The sequence below is a fragment of the Stegodyphus dumicola genome, chromosome 10 (assembly GCF_044657685.1).
Source record: "Stegodyphus dumicola isolate Sdum_Otavi_A_Nest chromosome 10, ASM4465768v1".
NCBI lineage: Eukaryota > Metazoa > Arthropoda > Arachnida > Araneae > Eresidae > Stegodyphus > Stegodyphus dumicola.
In genome coordinates, this window is record NC_140777.1 from 6,487,044 (window position 1) to 6,503,138 (window position 16,095).

At 33.0% G+C, this 16,095-nt stretch overlaps 1 protein-coding gene across 4 annotated transcripts in view; it reads right to left on the bottom strand.

Annotated features, from left to right (window-relative positions):
* Positions 1–16,095, bottom strand: part of LOC146994867 (uncharacterized) — a 60,612-nt gene that overhangs the window by 34,204 nt on the left and 10,313 nt on the right. For all 4 annotated transcript variants that reach the window (XM_085824616.1, XM_085824615.1, XM_085824614.1 and 1 more), the window contains exon 2: positions 1,798–1,840. In XM_085824616.1, coding sequence (XP_085680742.1) covers positions 1,798–1,840 — 43 coding nt within the window. The remainder of the gene's footprint in view (positions 1–1,797; positions 1,841–16,095) is intronic.

The following is a 16,095-nucleotide window of genomic DNA, read 5'->3' on the forward strand; positions in this document are numbered from 1 at the left end:
TTGTGTCCCATATATAGAACCTTTTACAATGTAAGAAATACGAGGGCCATCCAGGAAGTAGATTACGTTTCCGTCTGTGTCCGCTAGGGGCGGGGCTAGCGCGGCCATCTTGGGGTCAGAGCGTTGCACAGCTCAGTCTGCATCTAGCCATGCTAGTGAGAGGTTCGTGCTGTGCTCCGTTCAGATACTGTGACGGTTTGAAATGTCTGCGTTAATTGAAAATCCCGCGAGCTGCGAGGTGCACTCAGTAATAAGGTTTCTGACTGCAAAAAACTGTAAACCGATAGAAATCTATCGGCAGCTTCGTGAAGTGTATGGGGACAACATTATCACTGAAGATGGAGTGCGTCAGTGGGTCATAAGATTTCAAAATGGCCGAACCAATGTTCACGACGAAGATCGAAGTGGGAGACCCAGCATAGTGACCGCCGAACTTCTCGAAAAAGTCGATGCTAAAGTCCGTGAAAATCGAAATTTCACAATAACGGAACTTTCTTTGAGTTTTCCACAAATTTCGCGAAGTTTGTTGCACGAAATCATCAGCGAAAAGCTTGGTTACCACAAGTTTTGTGCAAGATGGATTCCAAAAATCTTGACAGAGGACCACAAAAATCAGCGGATGGCTGCAGCGTTGAACTTTTTGGACGCTTACCATAAGGATGGTGACTCTTTACTCGATCGCATCGTTACTGGTGACGAAACATGGGTGAAACATGTGAACTGTGAAACGAAATTGCAATCAATGCAGTGGGGGCACACAAGTTCTCCCCAAAAACCCAAGAAATGCATGCAAACAATGTCGGCAAGGAAGATGATGGCGACTGTTTTTTGGGACAGAAAAGGTGTAATTTTGGTGGACTTCCTGGAAAGAGGCACTACAATAAACTCTCAAAGGTATTGCCAAACTCTCCAAAAACTCAGAAGAGCAATTCAAAACAAGCGCAGAGGAATGTTGAGCTCTAAGATCTTGTTGATTCACGACAACGCCCGGCCCCACACGGCAAATGTCACTCGTAAAGTTCTTGAATCTTTTAAGTGGGAGTTGTTTCCTCATCCGCCGTACAGTCCCGACCTGGCACCGAGCGACTTCCACCTATTCCCAGCAATGAAGAAGTGGCTGGCTATGCAGCGTTTTGATGACGACGCACAGCTGCAAGAAGAGGTAACGAAGTGGTTGAAGGCGCAGGCGTCCGAATTTTTCGACGAAGGAATTTCCAAGCTCGTACATCGCTACGATAAATGCCTTAATTTGTATGGTGACTATGTAGAAAAGTAGTATTTGAGTGTGGCTTTCATCTGTATATAATAAAATTTGTTTCCTATACTTTGTTTATTTTTTTATTCCAAAACGTAATCTACTTTCTGGATAGCCCTCGTATGAGCAGAATAAATACTGTGGAAACATATTTTGGATAAAATGAGATGCTGTATGGATTCTATAGAAAAAATTTATCATTTAGCATTTTAGAGTCAAAGCACACAGATTTGTAGAAATTCCCATTAATGATGCTTCAAGTTTATAAATAACATTTACAGTTACAACTCTACTTTTGTGGTCACCCAGAGAGATATTTATACAAAAAATGGAATAGTATTGAAGATTAATGTAGTTTTAGTGTTATAAATTCCAATTCACATTGGTGTGTTTAATGTATTTTGTCAAACAATTTTTGGCATTAATAGTGTGTTGTGAAATATGTAAAAAAAATATCGTTATCATTAAATACAAGATGTCTAAAATGCTACCAGATTAGAACCATTATTTACTTCTAGTTCTGTTGCAAAAAAATAACTTACTTGAGGCAATGGAGCAGCAGCTTCTGTTCTCTTCCTTTTCATGCTGCCATATAAAAGTAACAAACGTATTTAGAAACAACTAACAGAATAGTTAGTGTGCATATTACAAACATTTCCTATATTTACAATCACATATCAAAACCTAGAGAATGCTGCATGCAAGTTTTAAGAGTGCACTGACATCAAGTAAAACTAATATAAACTATGAAAAAATTATGAGTTGCTGGAAATGAATTTTTCGAGTTCAACAGTTTCGTGCACATTTATGGTGAGCCATGTATGTCAGATTTTGTTATACTATCCTACATTACGAAGAACTTAAGACCCCAGAATTATGAATTAAAGAGAATTTACTATAAATACATTTAATATTTCCAAAATTTATCCCCTAAAATTTCAAATTTCATACGAAATTGATACCCTATGTATCATTCATTTGCATATTCCAATATTGAGATTCTATTCAAAAGAACATGAAATTCTTATACATTATTATACTAGATATGTGCAATATATTGCACTTCATATAACTTCTTATACACATATTGTTTGCTTTGAAATAGTTTACACCAGTTTGCTTTTACCAAAAGCTTCACTTTTATTTGACTTTGCTTACTAGAAGAAATCCGAAAAAGAGCTTCACTTACACCAGGGCTTCTGCACAGCATCACACGATGCAAGTAGAGCCTATGGGCCACAAAAACTGGACACTTACATACTGGAGATGTTGGTCAACAGAAGAGAATTTTTCAAATTATATTTTATTTCAAACCAGTTCACTAAAGCGTTGTTTACTAAACTGCCTTGAAATAAAATTAATTATTCTGGATAACAAAAAGGCAGGCACAGAAGGCTGTTTCAAATGCAGATTAACAATGAAGACACTTTTTTTAATGTGAGATGAAAGTCTCCTAAAATGAGTGTTTCTTTTAAACCTGTATACATGTACCATTTATTGTAGTGACAGCAGACTTTACTAAAAGACTCTCTTACTAAAAGAATGGCATGCAAAATACATCTCTAAATCCCAAAACTAAATAAAATAAAGAAATTCACAATTTTAAATAAATATCAGTAATTAATCCGTACTCGTCGGGACTTGAGCGATTCTGGATTATCGATTTTTCCGGATTATAGATCATCAGTTTAAATCTGGTAAGATGGCATGCAGAAATTATAAAATTAAAAATACGAAACCGTAATTTATGAAATAAAGAACAATTATGATCTAAAAGGTATCAAAATTTACAAAAAAAAAAAAAAAAAAAAAAAAAAAAAAAAAAAAATAATAATAATAATAATAATAATAATAAAAAAAGCTTATTATTTATTTGTTTACTTTATTAAACATTTCTTTCAATGTAAGTCGTTTAAGTTGCTTCTTTTTTTATGTGATAATACATTCTCTTTAATTCTATAAACAGACATAATTTCTTGTTCAAAGTTCTGCTGTATAAGTCCTATAATTGCTGTGTCGAGAATACCGACTAATTTGTCAATCGAAATTTTTTTGTTTTCAATTTTTTCGGCGTTAAAGATAAACAAAGGATATGCATTTATCCATTTTTTGCAGCAATTCCACTTTTTGTTTAATGGACTTCGAAACATACTTTCGCTTTGTAGATCCTTTACATATTAGTAAATATATATCAGAAATTCTATTTGACATAATCGAAAATTCAAGCTTACTTTTATAAAATTGCTCTAATAGTCTGCAAAAAATAATAAGCCGAATCCAATTCAAAGATTAAGGAACAACGTAATCTGCAACATTAACTGAATTAGATAATTTTAGCTTAGCTTATACCGTCCGTTATACATTAAACGCGCATTCGTAAACGTATTTTGTGCACGCGCGTATTCGCCGCCGTAAAGGTCTTACACGCATGCGTCACTAAGACGCATGCGCAAAAAGTTTGTAGCTTTGAGGTCCGGATTATAGATCATTCCGGATTATGGGTGTCCGAATTAACGACTTTTGACTGTACTTTCTATTTAATTCTGTAGACAGACATAATCTCTTGTTCAGTTACATTGTTGAAGTCCTGTAACTGCTGTTTTGAGACTTCCAACTAACTTGTCAATCGAAATTTTCTCGTTTTCAGTAACTTATCTGTCCCTTTCTTCACTATCGGTAGCGGTAATTTCTGGATCTAGAACCATACTACAGATTTCGCTATTCATTAATTGATTGATGATTGAGAAGCATTGTCATCACAATAAGAAACTTCTTTTATATCATCTTCATTTATTACCGCTTCTCCACATTTCTTTACAAAATCTGTTAATTCGAAAATTTCACCTTTGCTTTGCTATATCTGAAAACCTTTAAAATTCGCGGCTATTATCATTAAATTTAGCTATCCTTCACTATACATATTTGGCTATGCATCATGAGCTTGGCGACTAATGACACGTCGTTCCATTAAATTTTATCTTGCTTCTATCATGCACTGAGACAATTAAGCCTGCATTGTATTAGTTTAGTTATCTATTATACTTATGTCTATTTCTTGCACATGCACATTATCAGAGTTCTGAATAAATATGTCCTAAATTCTGCAACCCAGTGTGACCATACGAGTCCTGCGCTGGTTCCGGGTTTATGTGAATACCAAATCAGTTATTCTTAATTCAAAGAGCCCTAAATGTAATCTTTGGGTTAACAAAATCTATTTTTAGCATATGGAAAGAAATTTTTGGTAAATTTTTCCTCATCAACAATTTTTAGCACAACTGAAATCAAGCGTAATGTCAACATATAAGGTCACCACACTCTTTTATTATTCAAATACTAAAAAAAATATTTTTTTTAGGTATTGCTATGAGTCATTACTCAAGTAGATAACGAGTACTGCGAGTCATTAGTCAAGTAGATGTTTAGATAAACATGTGGTAATGAAAGGAAAGTATAATAAATAATGATTTGCCAGGTGTGCATCAGATCTATGATGTACCTATGCAGAATGTTTCGGTTTGAGATGCGTGCCAAGCAAATACGCAGCAACGGAGCCAAATTACTGATCATACAAATTTATGCTAAATTGATTGTTTCTTCAGTAACAAGGTATTTTATTTGGTGTGGAAGTGAAATTAAGAATTGGGACTCTCCAGATGTTTTATTATACACGGAGGGGGAAATCAAATGCGCATGCGTAAAGCCTACGAGAAAAATTTTATTGATGGTTGATGGTTTTGATTTTCTTGATGGTTTGTGGCTTTGAGGTCCGGATTTTAGCTCATTCCAGATAATGGACGTCCAGATTTTGAACTTTGTACGATACCACTCAGGTGTGGCAGAAACTCCATTAAGATTTACTTATTTGCACATCTTCAGGGAAAAGGGGGCCCATTGTTATACTAAGCTAAGAGGGATGCGGTTTCCCTTGCATGTACTACTGGACCCAAAACACCCAGTTCAGTTTGGGGGAAAAAATACAGTTTATGCTTTTGCATGATAATTTAATACTTGCATACAAATATTTTAATAAAAATGTGTAAAGTTAGCCATAATTAAATACATTAGTGTGATGGTTGAGACTGAATTTTATATGAAAATTTTTGATATATTTGGTTAAAGTTAGTTGTTGATATTCATAACACAGATTGCAAGTGTTGATCTGTCACTTTATTTCTTAATTTTGACTTCATTAGATTCATAAGAGAAAATGTTTGTTCACACATATATATATGCTACCAAACATGACAGCACATCTGCTTGCATTATTTTTTAAGTGCAAAAATTCGGCAGGTGGAGTTCTACAAAAGTCCAGAATATCTAAATCATGGAATCTGGATTTGCATAAGTCAGAAGTTTGTACATCGATAAGTTCTGATTGAACATCTTCTGGAGCTTCTTCGACTACAATGGAGCCCTGAACAGTTTAAATTTAATCTTATGCAATTCAAAGTCTGTAAATCACTTTACAAAAAAAATAAGCAGCCTTTCCAGTTGTTTATCAGGAAAATTTTCTTTTAGCTTCTTCAGGTACAGAAAATTGACAAAATTTTGACAGCCAAGCTGCTTTGAGAACAGCTGGAGTTTTAGTTTGAAAGCAGATACTGCTTGTTAGGTGATTGATGAACTAGTTTTTTTCCCATCAATTTTGTGTTTAGGTCATTCAGATGGGCTCTCGCATCAACTAAAAATGCTAAGTCGCACTTGAAAGATGGTTCCTTTACAGTGGCGTAGCTAGGGTGGTGCAAGGGGAGACATCTGTCCCCGGGCGCAACATCCAAAGGGCGCCAAATTGATGCTATGAAATTTTCTAATGAAATGTTTTCCATTCTTGGCACACAGAAAGGGGCGCAAATTCTTCAATTTTCCCCAGGCGCTGGAAACCCTAGCTACGCCCCTGTTCCTTTAAAAACCTAGTTTGTTTCCCATTTTCATCAAGGGATAGTATTATTTCATCAATCAAATCAGCAACCCTTTTCAAAGCCTCTCTACGGCTCAACCATCATACTTTAGAGTTCCCCGGGCGCTGGAAACCCTAGCTACGCCCTTTTCCTTTAAAAACCTAGTTTGTTTCCCATTTTCATCAAGGGATAGTATTATTTCATCAATCAAATCAGCAATCCTTTTCAAAGCTCTCTACGGCTCAACCATCATACTTCAGAGTAATATATGAGATCACTATGTGGTGCATCTGTATGTTCTAGGATTTCCTTAAATTGCTTGTGGTTTAAAGCATGCCAGTGAATAAAATTTATTGTATCGCTCACTACTTTCATTAGGCGGTCAAATCCTAGTTCTTTCGCGCATAGCTCTTCTTGGTGTATGATAGAATAATATGAAAGCAAATCTTTTCCTCTATCATCCTCTCAGTAGACTCCCCTAACTTTATTCCCTAGTTTATCCCCTAAGATTTCAGATTCAAAACAAAAATGATACCTTATGTGCCTTTTACGTGCATATTGCTATATTGAGCTTCTATTCAAAAGTAAATAAAATTTATTTCAAAGTCTTTATTATTTTCTCTCAAATTAAAAAAAAGCATTTTGATGTCATAATGGTAACTATCCACCGATCATCAAATCACACATCTGTATTGTTATTTCCCAAAACTGAGTTTCTTTTTCTAAAAGAATGGCATGGAAAACATGTCTCTAAATCGCAAAACTAATTAAACAAATGAACTCATAATTTTAAATACATATAGGTAAAATATTAGAGTCTACAATAATGCAAGAAATGAACTTGCGAAATACTGTATGAAATAAAGATTAACCGATGTATGAAATATTTACTAGATTAAAAACCATTCTACATCTATTTTCTTGCTTGGACAATGTTCTTTCTTTATTACTTGTTCCGCATACCTGTCAGTTTCTATTGATAGTATTTCCCAAAAGTTCACATTCAATACTTCTTCAAAAACCTCTAATGGTTTGGATTAGCACCTAGTTTTGCATAATCAGAGGGTTTACACCAGGTATTCCTGTAAATTTTTTTATTTCAGGCACATTATCTATTTCCTTCCAACACCATTCTTCCGATGATTTGTCTGCGATTCCAGAAGGTTCACAATCATCATCACTTATTAGTCGCCTAACACGTTTTCGCTTTCTTGGTAATATTTCACTATTATTATCTTCATTATCAGTATCAGGTAAGTGTACACTTATTTCTTCTGATTCTTCATAATCGGTCCAATCACCTTTACCTTCATAGTCTGCAAAACTCTTATCTATTATGGTATTTACTATACAACACATTTTTGCGTTATTTTTCCGTTTCACCGGCGCAAACCTCGCCAAGCAGACTTTATTGCTTTATTGGCAACAACACACAGTATACACATAAAAAATGTCAGCAAATGTTAGTTCTAAGATGTTTTTTTTATCTTGAATGCATAAATAAAAAATATTTAAATATTGAATTTTGGAACAATATTGAAAGAACTTTTCATACCATTTAACTGAAGTTAATTCTTCACACCAACCATAAATAAATCTTACACACTTCATGAAACTCAACACTCCGCGACTTTATCGCTTGTGCCAGCGAAATGGAAATTTGCGCCAGCCAAACGGAAAAGTACCATTTTTCCTTTACAGAAATATATATTGACCGATGCTCACACTAAATTTTTACAAGAATGAAATCTTACAGACTAACAACAATTTGGGCGTGACTTGTACCAAGAAATTCTATGTAACAACATGTGATAGGATCTGTGATATTTCCACAAGTAAAAAAGGTGTTGCCAAATTCAGTACACTAGAAATTTTAAACTAAATTAATTATCATATTCAACAGTATGCATGACGAGTGTAGCTCGTCATTGTGCGATATGGCATGAAAAACCAATGACGAGCTTGACTCGTCATTTTACCGGAAGGGGTTAAGCTTTTCATGTAGGCACAAAGGCTCAACAGCGGCCAAGTGGTAAAAAGGCTAAACACCGTTAGCTCGGTCCGGGGTTCACATTCCGATGGAAAGACTGACAGCATGGGCACTTTCGTGGTTTTCCCCTTGCTTTCTAAATGCTGTTTAAATTTGCTTCATTCAAAGTTTTTGTATATAAATAATTACGGTAAATTAAAATGAACTGTTTTTTAAGTGTTTACAGTTGCTTTTGTAACAGACAGCACCACTACTTTTTCCAGTCACACAGTTGGACGTGCCGTCCGCCAACGTAACAGCTAATTAAAAATATTCAGAACTACCTTTCAAATCTGCATGATCTGATTTATTCTTATTTAATGTTAATATTTTATTTATTTATTTATTTATTTATTTTTAATTTTTTATTTTTTTTTTTTTACGTTTTGCAAAATATTTATTTCTTGTGCTGTGTTTTATATTACGGATAAGAAAATTTTCAGTGTGTGGATATACAAGTGTGAATTTCTTTTATTAAATTAGCTGGTTTAAGTATTTCACTGAATTACTTGGTATTAATATAACTGAAAGTGAGCTCCTAAATGTCATGGATATAGATTATATCAAGAACTTCGTGCATATAGTGAATGAAACACACCCGATTTTGTCCTGCTATATTTAGTTGTCAAAATCTATTTTAAACAATTGTTGTAGGCACAGCATTAAAAAGTCTGATGTGTAGACCACATGACTTCCCTTGCACGGAATATTAAATTATGAGCACTTTTTTGGCTGCATTTCATTGAAACTTATTTCCTCGAATCTTTTTAAATTAAATAGATTTCTCTTTAAATTAATTCAGTTCTCACTTCGCAACAAGACAAAAATACAGAAAACCTCAAAATAGCTTTATTAAAAATTGCAAAATATAGAGAAACTTAAAACACCAAATACAATTAAAACAAAAAAAAACAATTTTTACAATTAAAATTATTGTTTCTATGCAAAAACAAGTAGTTACACCAGCAAGCAAGAAGGCAGATTTTTCGGTGCACAAAACTGAGTTTACTTTGGGTCCCACTCGGCAAAAAGACACTAAAGGTGCAGAAACGGACTTAACTCACTATTTTGCTAAGTTTCAAATGCAAACAAATATGGCAGCTATAGTAAAAAAAAATTAGGTTTAACCGCACTTAAAAAACTTTTATATAGCTAATAATTCTACAACTATTGCATGCAGATTAACTAAAGGCATAAGAACTTTAACTGGAAGATAAGAACAACATAATTCAACCATTTTTAAAGCAAAATATGCACAATTTACCAACATATAAAAATAATTTTTTAAAAAATGAGCTCACGCAGCTGAGTAACAAAGTGGGTATATTTGCATATTTATATATGTTTGGTGCAGCCGAATTCAACCAAAAAGGTAGGTGCACAACTACATGTTATATCATATACAAAATTTCAACGTTTTGAGTCTACTCATTTTTGATTTATGCGAGTTACATACATACATACGTACGTACGTCCAGACATCGCAAAAAAATCTGTCCTGAATCCATTTTAAATCCTTTTTGCAACCCGTTTTGGAAAAAAGAGTCCTTTATTCTGTTCTTACCTACAGATGTCACGCAAAAACATCCTTCATTGTATCCGATAGCAGTTAATATTTGGGTATTTTCATTGAAATATCATACTCGAAAATTTTTATGATTGCGACACTTCTTACAAAAGTGCAACTTACTTCGTACAACAACTTCGTTCATTGACCGTCTCATTATTTACAACTTACTTCGTACAAGGAAGTAAAAAAGTGAGTTCCCAAATATCCTAATTTTCTCAAATAATCAGCAAATAATTAATTTTAGTCCTTTTGTTCTTTCATATTATAATAGTTTATCATTTATCAGTACAAAAACTGAGGTAATTAAAAATTTAACTTTTTAGATATTTTTAGTATTTTTTCATTAATGTTATAAGGTATTTTCTCCCTCCTTTCTGCATGCCTTCATAATGTAACCATAGCTCACTCGGCGCGTATTCGAGAGGTGTAGGTTCGAGTCCCGGCGACGCCTTTGCACATTCTTCACACCTCCTGCCTTAAAATAACCTAATGACTCTACAGTGGTGCCCGAACTAAAACGTGGTGAGCGTTGATTCTTCACAACCAGGATTTAACGATCGGGTTCCCTAATCTCCATTCGCCCTTTATAAGGGATAATGTATTTTCTCTTTCCTTCCAGCATGTCTTTGTGGTGTGATGGTCAGCATACTCGGCGCGTATTCGAAAGGTTCAGGTTCGAGTCCTGGCAAAAGACATCGCTCATTTTCAAAAATATCTCTCGGCGTATTATAAAAAAGTAACCTAATAGGTTCTAAAATGTAATTAATGAAAATCATTTCAACCCAAAATAGAATTTGCATTAGTGAATTTTAGTTAATAATAGTGCCCCCCTCTATTCTGAATATTATTGGAAAAATTTAAAGATCAAATTTGATAGTATCTTAAGATGGTTTTGCAGTCGGAAAACAAACTCATATTGATTCATCCTTTTTTTTCTTTACAAATGCCGAATATCTGTTTGCAAGTTCAATCTGTTTTCAAATCAAATGCCGAATATCTGTTTTCTATTTGAACTTGATCAAATAGTGTGTTAGTGTTTAATTCAAAAGATAATATTATGCACTGATTAACATTTCCTCTAACTTTTAATTAAGGTTGCCTATGAGCAACCCCTTTAATTCTGACTCGCAGCTTTTATTTTTAGGCCAGAATATGAATGTCGGAGGGTTAAGGATATTAAATTTAAACAACGGGATTTCTTTTGAAGCACTGCGACATGACAATGTTTAATAATCTTAGCATCGTTAAGAATAATTTTCTGGGTTCTCATATTGAAATTTTCCCAGAGTATTAAAAGTTGTAAATGAAAACGTAAGCGTATTATTATAAAGGAAAATGTAGCCGAAAACTGCTGCGACTGCTATTTAACTCTAAGGAGGGGTTATCAGAGAGAAAATGAGAATTAATATAGATTAAAATTGCATTTTAGGTAGTTATTACTGATTATAATAGATTGCAATATTTGAATATGAATTCTTTGAATATTTAAGAAAAAAATTATGACTGCGAAAATAGAAAAATATTTTCTTGGATTGTTTCCTTTCTCATAGAATGCGGATGAATTCTGTTTTACTTAATGAAAACTAAAATTTATTTGCTAATTAATCTGTCCTCTGTGAAGACTTTACTTCAGTGATCTCTATTAATTTGCCATTTGTTTTTCTTAATTTAAATGCTTCAAGAATAATTAGAAAAGGACCTAATTCTCTTCTTGCCCTTAAATTCTTCATTTGTAAAACTGCATTTTCAGCTATAATCATGTGAAATAATTCTCTAAATATAATTCAGTGCAGACAAAATAAGACATATAAACAGCTTGGAAATGGGATCACCACTGAGATTCTGTTTTAGAAATATGATGAAGCTTACGAAAAATCTAGGAAGCGAAGTAATTCCATACCATATTTTATAATTTTTTATCAATGATCAACCTGTAAATATAATTTAATAATTTAACGTGTATGTATATGTTACCGTGAAAGACCGAAATTGGAGAATATCGACTTTCACCGGAGAATGACAACATTTACCAAATACATCGGTGAAAGATCGAATATTGCATTACATTCTTGTACATTCGGACCCTCATCGGTGTATGTCGACAATCACAGATATGCTCTGGTGTAGGTCGAAAAGAGAGTTAAAAAAAAAGTCATAAAAGTTTAAGTTGTTGCAATAAATAAGATTTGAGTCACATAATTTAGTAAGTTTTTTATTACTATTATTTTATTTTCTCATTCAGAACGCACTGTATAATCAAGTAAGTTTTTGACTTCTATTATTTTCCTTTCTCATTTTGAATGTATTGTGTGTTTTAAATTCTTATGTTCTTATTTTAAGTCTCAAGTGCGTTTTTTCGCGACTGAATTACGGTAAAGAAAATATCATATTCTTATATGTTCAACATTCACCGGTGAAAGTCGACATTCTCCAGATTTCAGTGTTTCACCGTAACGTATGTTCTACATGTAAATATTATAATATATATATGCATGTATATGTGAGGAGAAGGTTCATTAGCGGCTGAGCGGTAAAGCTGCTGAACATTGATAGTTTGGTCCGGAGTTCACATTCCGGTGAACAGATTGGCTGTATGGGCATTTACATGGTTTTCCCCATGTGTGACGCATATACGATCCAGTTTTGCTTAGAAAGTGCTCCACAGAGGCATCCTTACCCTTAGGCAGATAGCCGTCGAGTGCTTTGCTATATTTAAATAAACCACAACAAACCATATAAGTAATTTAAAAATCGCTATATTTTATATATGCTTACAAAATGGTATATATATGTAATTAAAAATTTTCTAATTGCTTCAGAACCTAACATTTATATAGATATTATATACATATATATACATTAATGAACATTGTATATTTAAAATTTTTTTCTTTGATATTTTATACCTTGTAGAGACATTAGGTATTTTTTTCTGGAAGCAGGCAAGATGAAAAATTAACAACGCCTTTGCCGGGAATCGAACCACGGACCTCTGACAATACCGGCTCAGCGTGCAGAACCACTACACTACGAAGGCAGGAGAAATACCTTATAACCTTGTTCCATATTTTGTTGCATTTATTTATGCCTATATACATACATATAAAAAAAATAACAATAGGCTAAAAATTAAAAACAAAATTTTTAAACCCGTCCTGTGCTATAGCTGCAGGATTGAAGTAAAATAAACTTAAAGCATCTAAAGTTAGAATTAAATTGGAATCAAAGCAAGGCAATTCCTCGCCAATATTAATAATTGCAACTGCATATAAGAGGTTTAACTTAATATCTAAACATTTGAAAATTAAAATAAGAATTTATTAGTAGAACAAACTCAAAAAATAAAAATGCGAAAAGGAAAAATATAAAAATTAATTAGATGCTATAAGTTCATATATATATAATTAAGAATTCCACATTAACTAACACGAATATAACCAAAAACTGCATCAATAATGCACAGTTCAGTAAGATTAACTGCACTCTTAAGAATTTTCTGCAGTCTAGTTTGCGTTACTTTATTCATAAGTCCCTAATCAAAATCAATTAAGTGTTTACGCAGCGTTAGAAAATTAACTAAAAGTGCAGTGACCGCAATGTATTTGCAATTTGGTAAACGATCCTTAGACGTGAAAAGGTCGAAAGCCACTTGTGTTTAGACTTTTCAGATACTTCGTACACATGTAACATAGCATTCGAAATGCAAATCTGGGTATTTACACTATAGATTTATTGATGTAACAAATATGCACCTTTCTACTCCCATGCCTTTAAAAAAAAAAGAAAAAAAAAAAAAAAAGATGCTATTTGCCTTACAGTTTATCATTGAATAATCCATTCCTATTGTACAAAATTGCATTCATACATAGAATTAAACTTGTTTTCCTCTCCATAAAATTGAATGCGGAGAAGTTAGATGTTTTAAACGACACCTACATTTTCCCATGCCTCCAAAGCGAGCTGTGTCACGTCCTTTTTCGGCACTTTCCATCTTTAAGTTTGTTTGTAATTTATGACTATGTTTGTAATTAAGACCCCTGCGATATAAATGGCCAGTTCAACCCCCTATCAGATATTCTCAAACTGCCTCTTCGGAACAGAAAAAGCAAATAAACGAGAGTCCACTTTCAAAACTACTTGAGGAAAGAAATATTATATCTTATGATGGGCCCCAGACCCAGGATGCTACATTGCCCCCCCTTTTCACTTCTCTGGAGATCCACTCACTGCGCCCACTGCAAGAAGATATGCTAGCTGCTGGCCTTATCCATTAGTAAAAATAGAGGGCTGAATCATGACAGGTAATGATTTTTGAAATCGAGGCCTGACCCCAAGGAAAAAGATTTCGATTCACCATTGTAGATGCAATTTAAAGTCAGGGTTTGCGATTATTATTCAATTAGAATATTACTCAATTTTTAGCTAATTACATGTCGCATAATTTTTTTTCCTCATTTGATTTCAATTAAAGGTATCGGTATTTGCACAGGAAACAATTGTTTAATTTTGTATTTAACTCTGAATAGGAAAACACAAAAATTATAACTAGTAAAAATTAAGAGGTTTACTTAAAAATTATATTAAATTAAAAAAATCTAATGGATCCTATAGCCACGTGATTTGGATTTAAACATTTAATATACAATGAACCTTCTTGCGGCAGCTTCTTTCAAAAATCAGCAGCATTTCCCAGAAATAAACACTTGTCATGTAGTCACAACTCAAACTTGGAATTTTCTGTAGCAATTTTAGTCACATCTTAAGAAGCATAAAATTAACTTTAGACCCAAACTCAGTCACATCATCATAATAGTGGATTTGAGTTCTGAATTATTCATGGGGAACAGGACAACCATTTAAATCTCAAGAACCCTCAAAAAAATATTAAAAAGTTCAAGTCAAGAATTTGTATGCTAAATTAAATACTGTTAAATAAAACAAGTTCAAAAACATCATTAACCAACATATAGACGGAAAAGAATTATATCAGACTTATTGTGTTAACATGTGGTAGTTCTAATTTACGGTTAAGACAAGATAAGCATCATCATTTACATACTTAACACACTCTTAGGATTACTGATTCTGACTCTGCCAGTCAATTATGAAAAATGAAGATACAAATATTTCAAACTAAATGATCCTGCTTACATTTACAATTACAGAAGTGATCTTAATGGATAAAGCTTGTACAGCCATTATGTCCTACATTATATAAAGTGCAGAACCAAAACATTTTAAAGAGTACCCTATCACCTAAAGGGGAATAAAATGTTATGGTTTTGAACGTGACGTGTCTACACAAGCCTGATTTCATCATCTACTACAACGTTTTAAAAAGGTGAGTAATGTTCTGTATGCTAAGCTTGTACTGTGTGCATTAAATGATGCCTAAACAATATATTTTATAACCTTTAAAACATAAACCAACTGCAGTAACACATTATTAAATAATATGACAAAGGTAGGTTAGGTTATTTTAAGTTATTAAAATCTTAAAAAAAACCCACAATTTTCCCAAAGGCTAGTTTCGCCAACATTAGGGCTTTTAGATTTCAGAAACAACCAATACTACTTGCCGATTTTTTTCAAGCAGAAACCAAGAGTTACCCTACAGTTAAGATCAGCCTGATGTCTGATTATACTTACATAATGTAATGATCAGTGTAATGTTAAAATTTACAGTTTTTCTGAATTAAGATATCTTTTGTCATCCACAGAAAAAATAATGAAAGTTTTATAAAATGTGTTCAACTGTAGCTTACTCATTAAACAACATATCGATATAGAGTACGAACTGATGGTAAAAATAGAATCGAAATAGAGTATGAATTGAGAAATTTTTAAGTAGTGAATAAAAGCTTTTACTGATCAAAGTACTTTAAATCCGGATAAACTCGGTAATGTACCGTAGATCGAAATAAAATTAAATTAGATGTAAATATTAATTGATTAAACACAGCTTGAACCCTGATGTAAACATCTACAAATATCTCCATTAGATTAAGATAATTCAGATCAGATGGTGTTTAATAAAATTAATAAAAAATACAATTCAGGTGTAATAAAACTTAATAAGAAAAATTATTCTGAAAATCACTAAAGGTGAAAAGATGGAATTAGCACAATTTAAGTTTAATTCACTCAATGAAATTTATTTATTTCTGGGAAACATTTTCCTTAATAAAGGCTAAAAATTGAAAACTGGAAGATTTGATCTACCAAGAGACAAGAAGAAAAACCAGAGTTGGCAGCTGTGGTTTATGAATATAAAAAACTATTTTTATTCGAATCCTGGTATATACCAACATTTCTGTACTCTTTTTTTTTTTTTAATTTA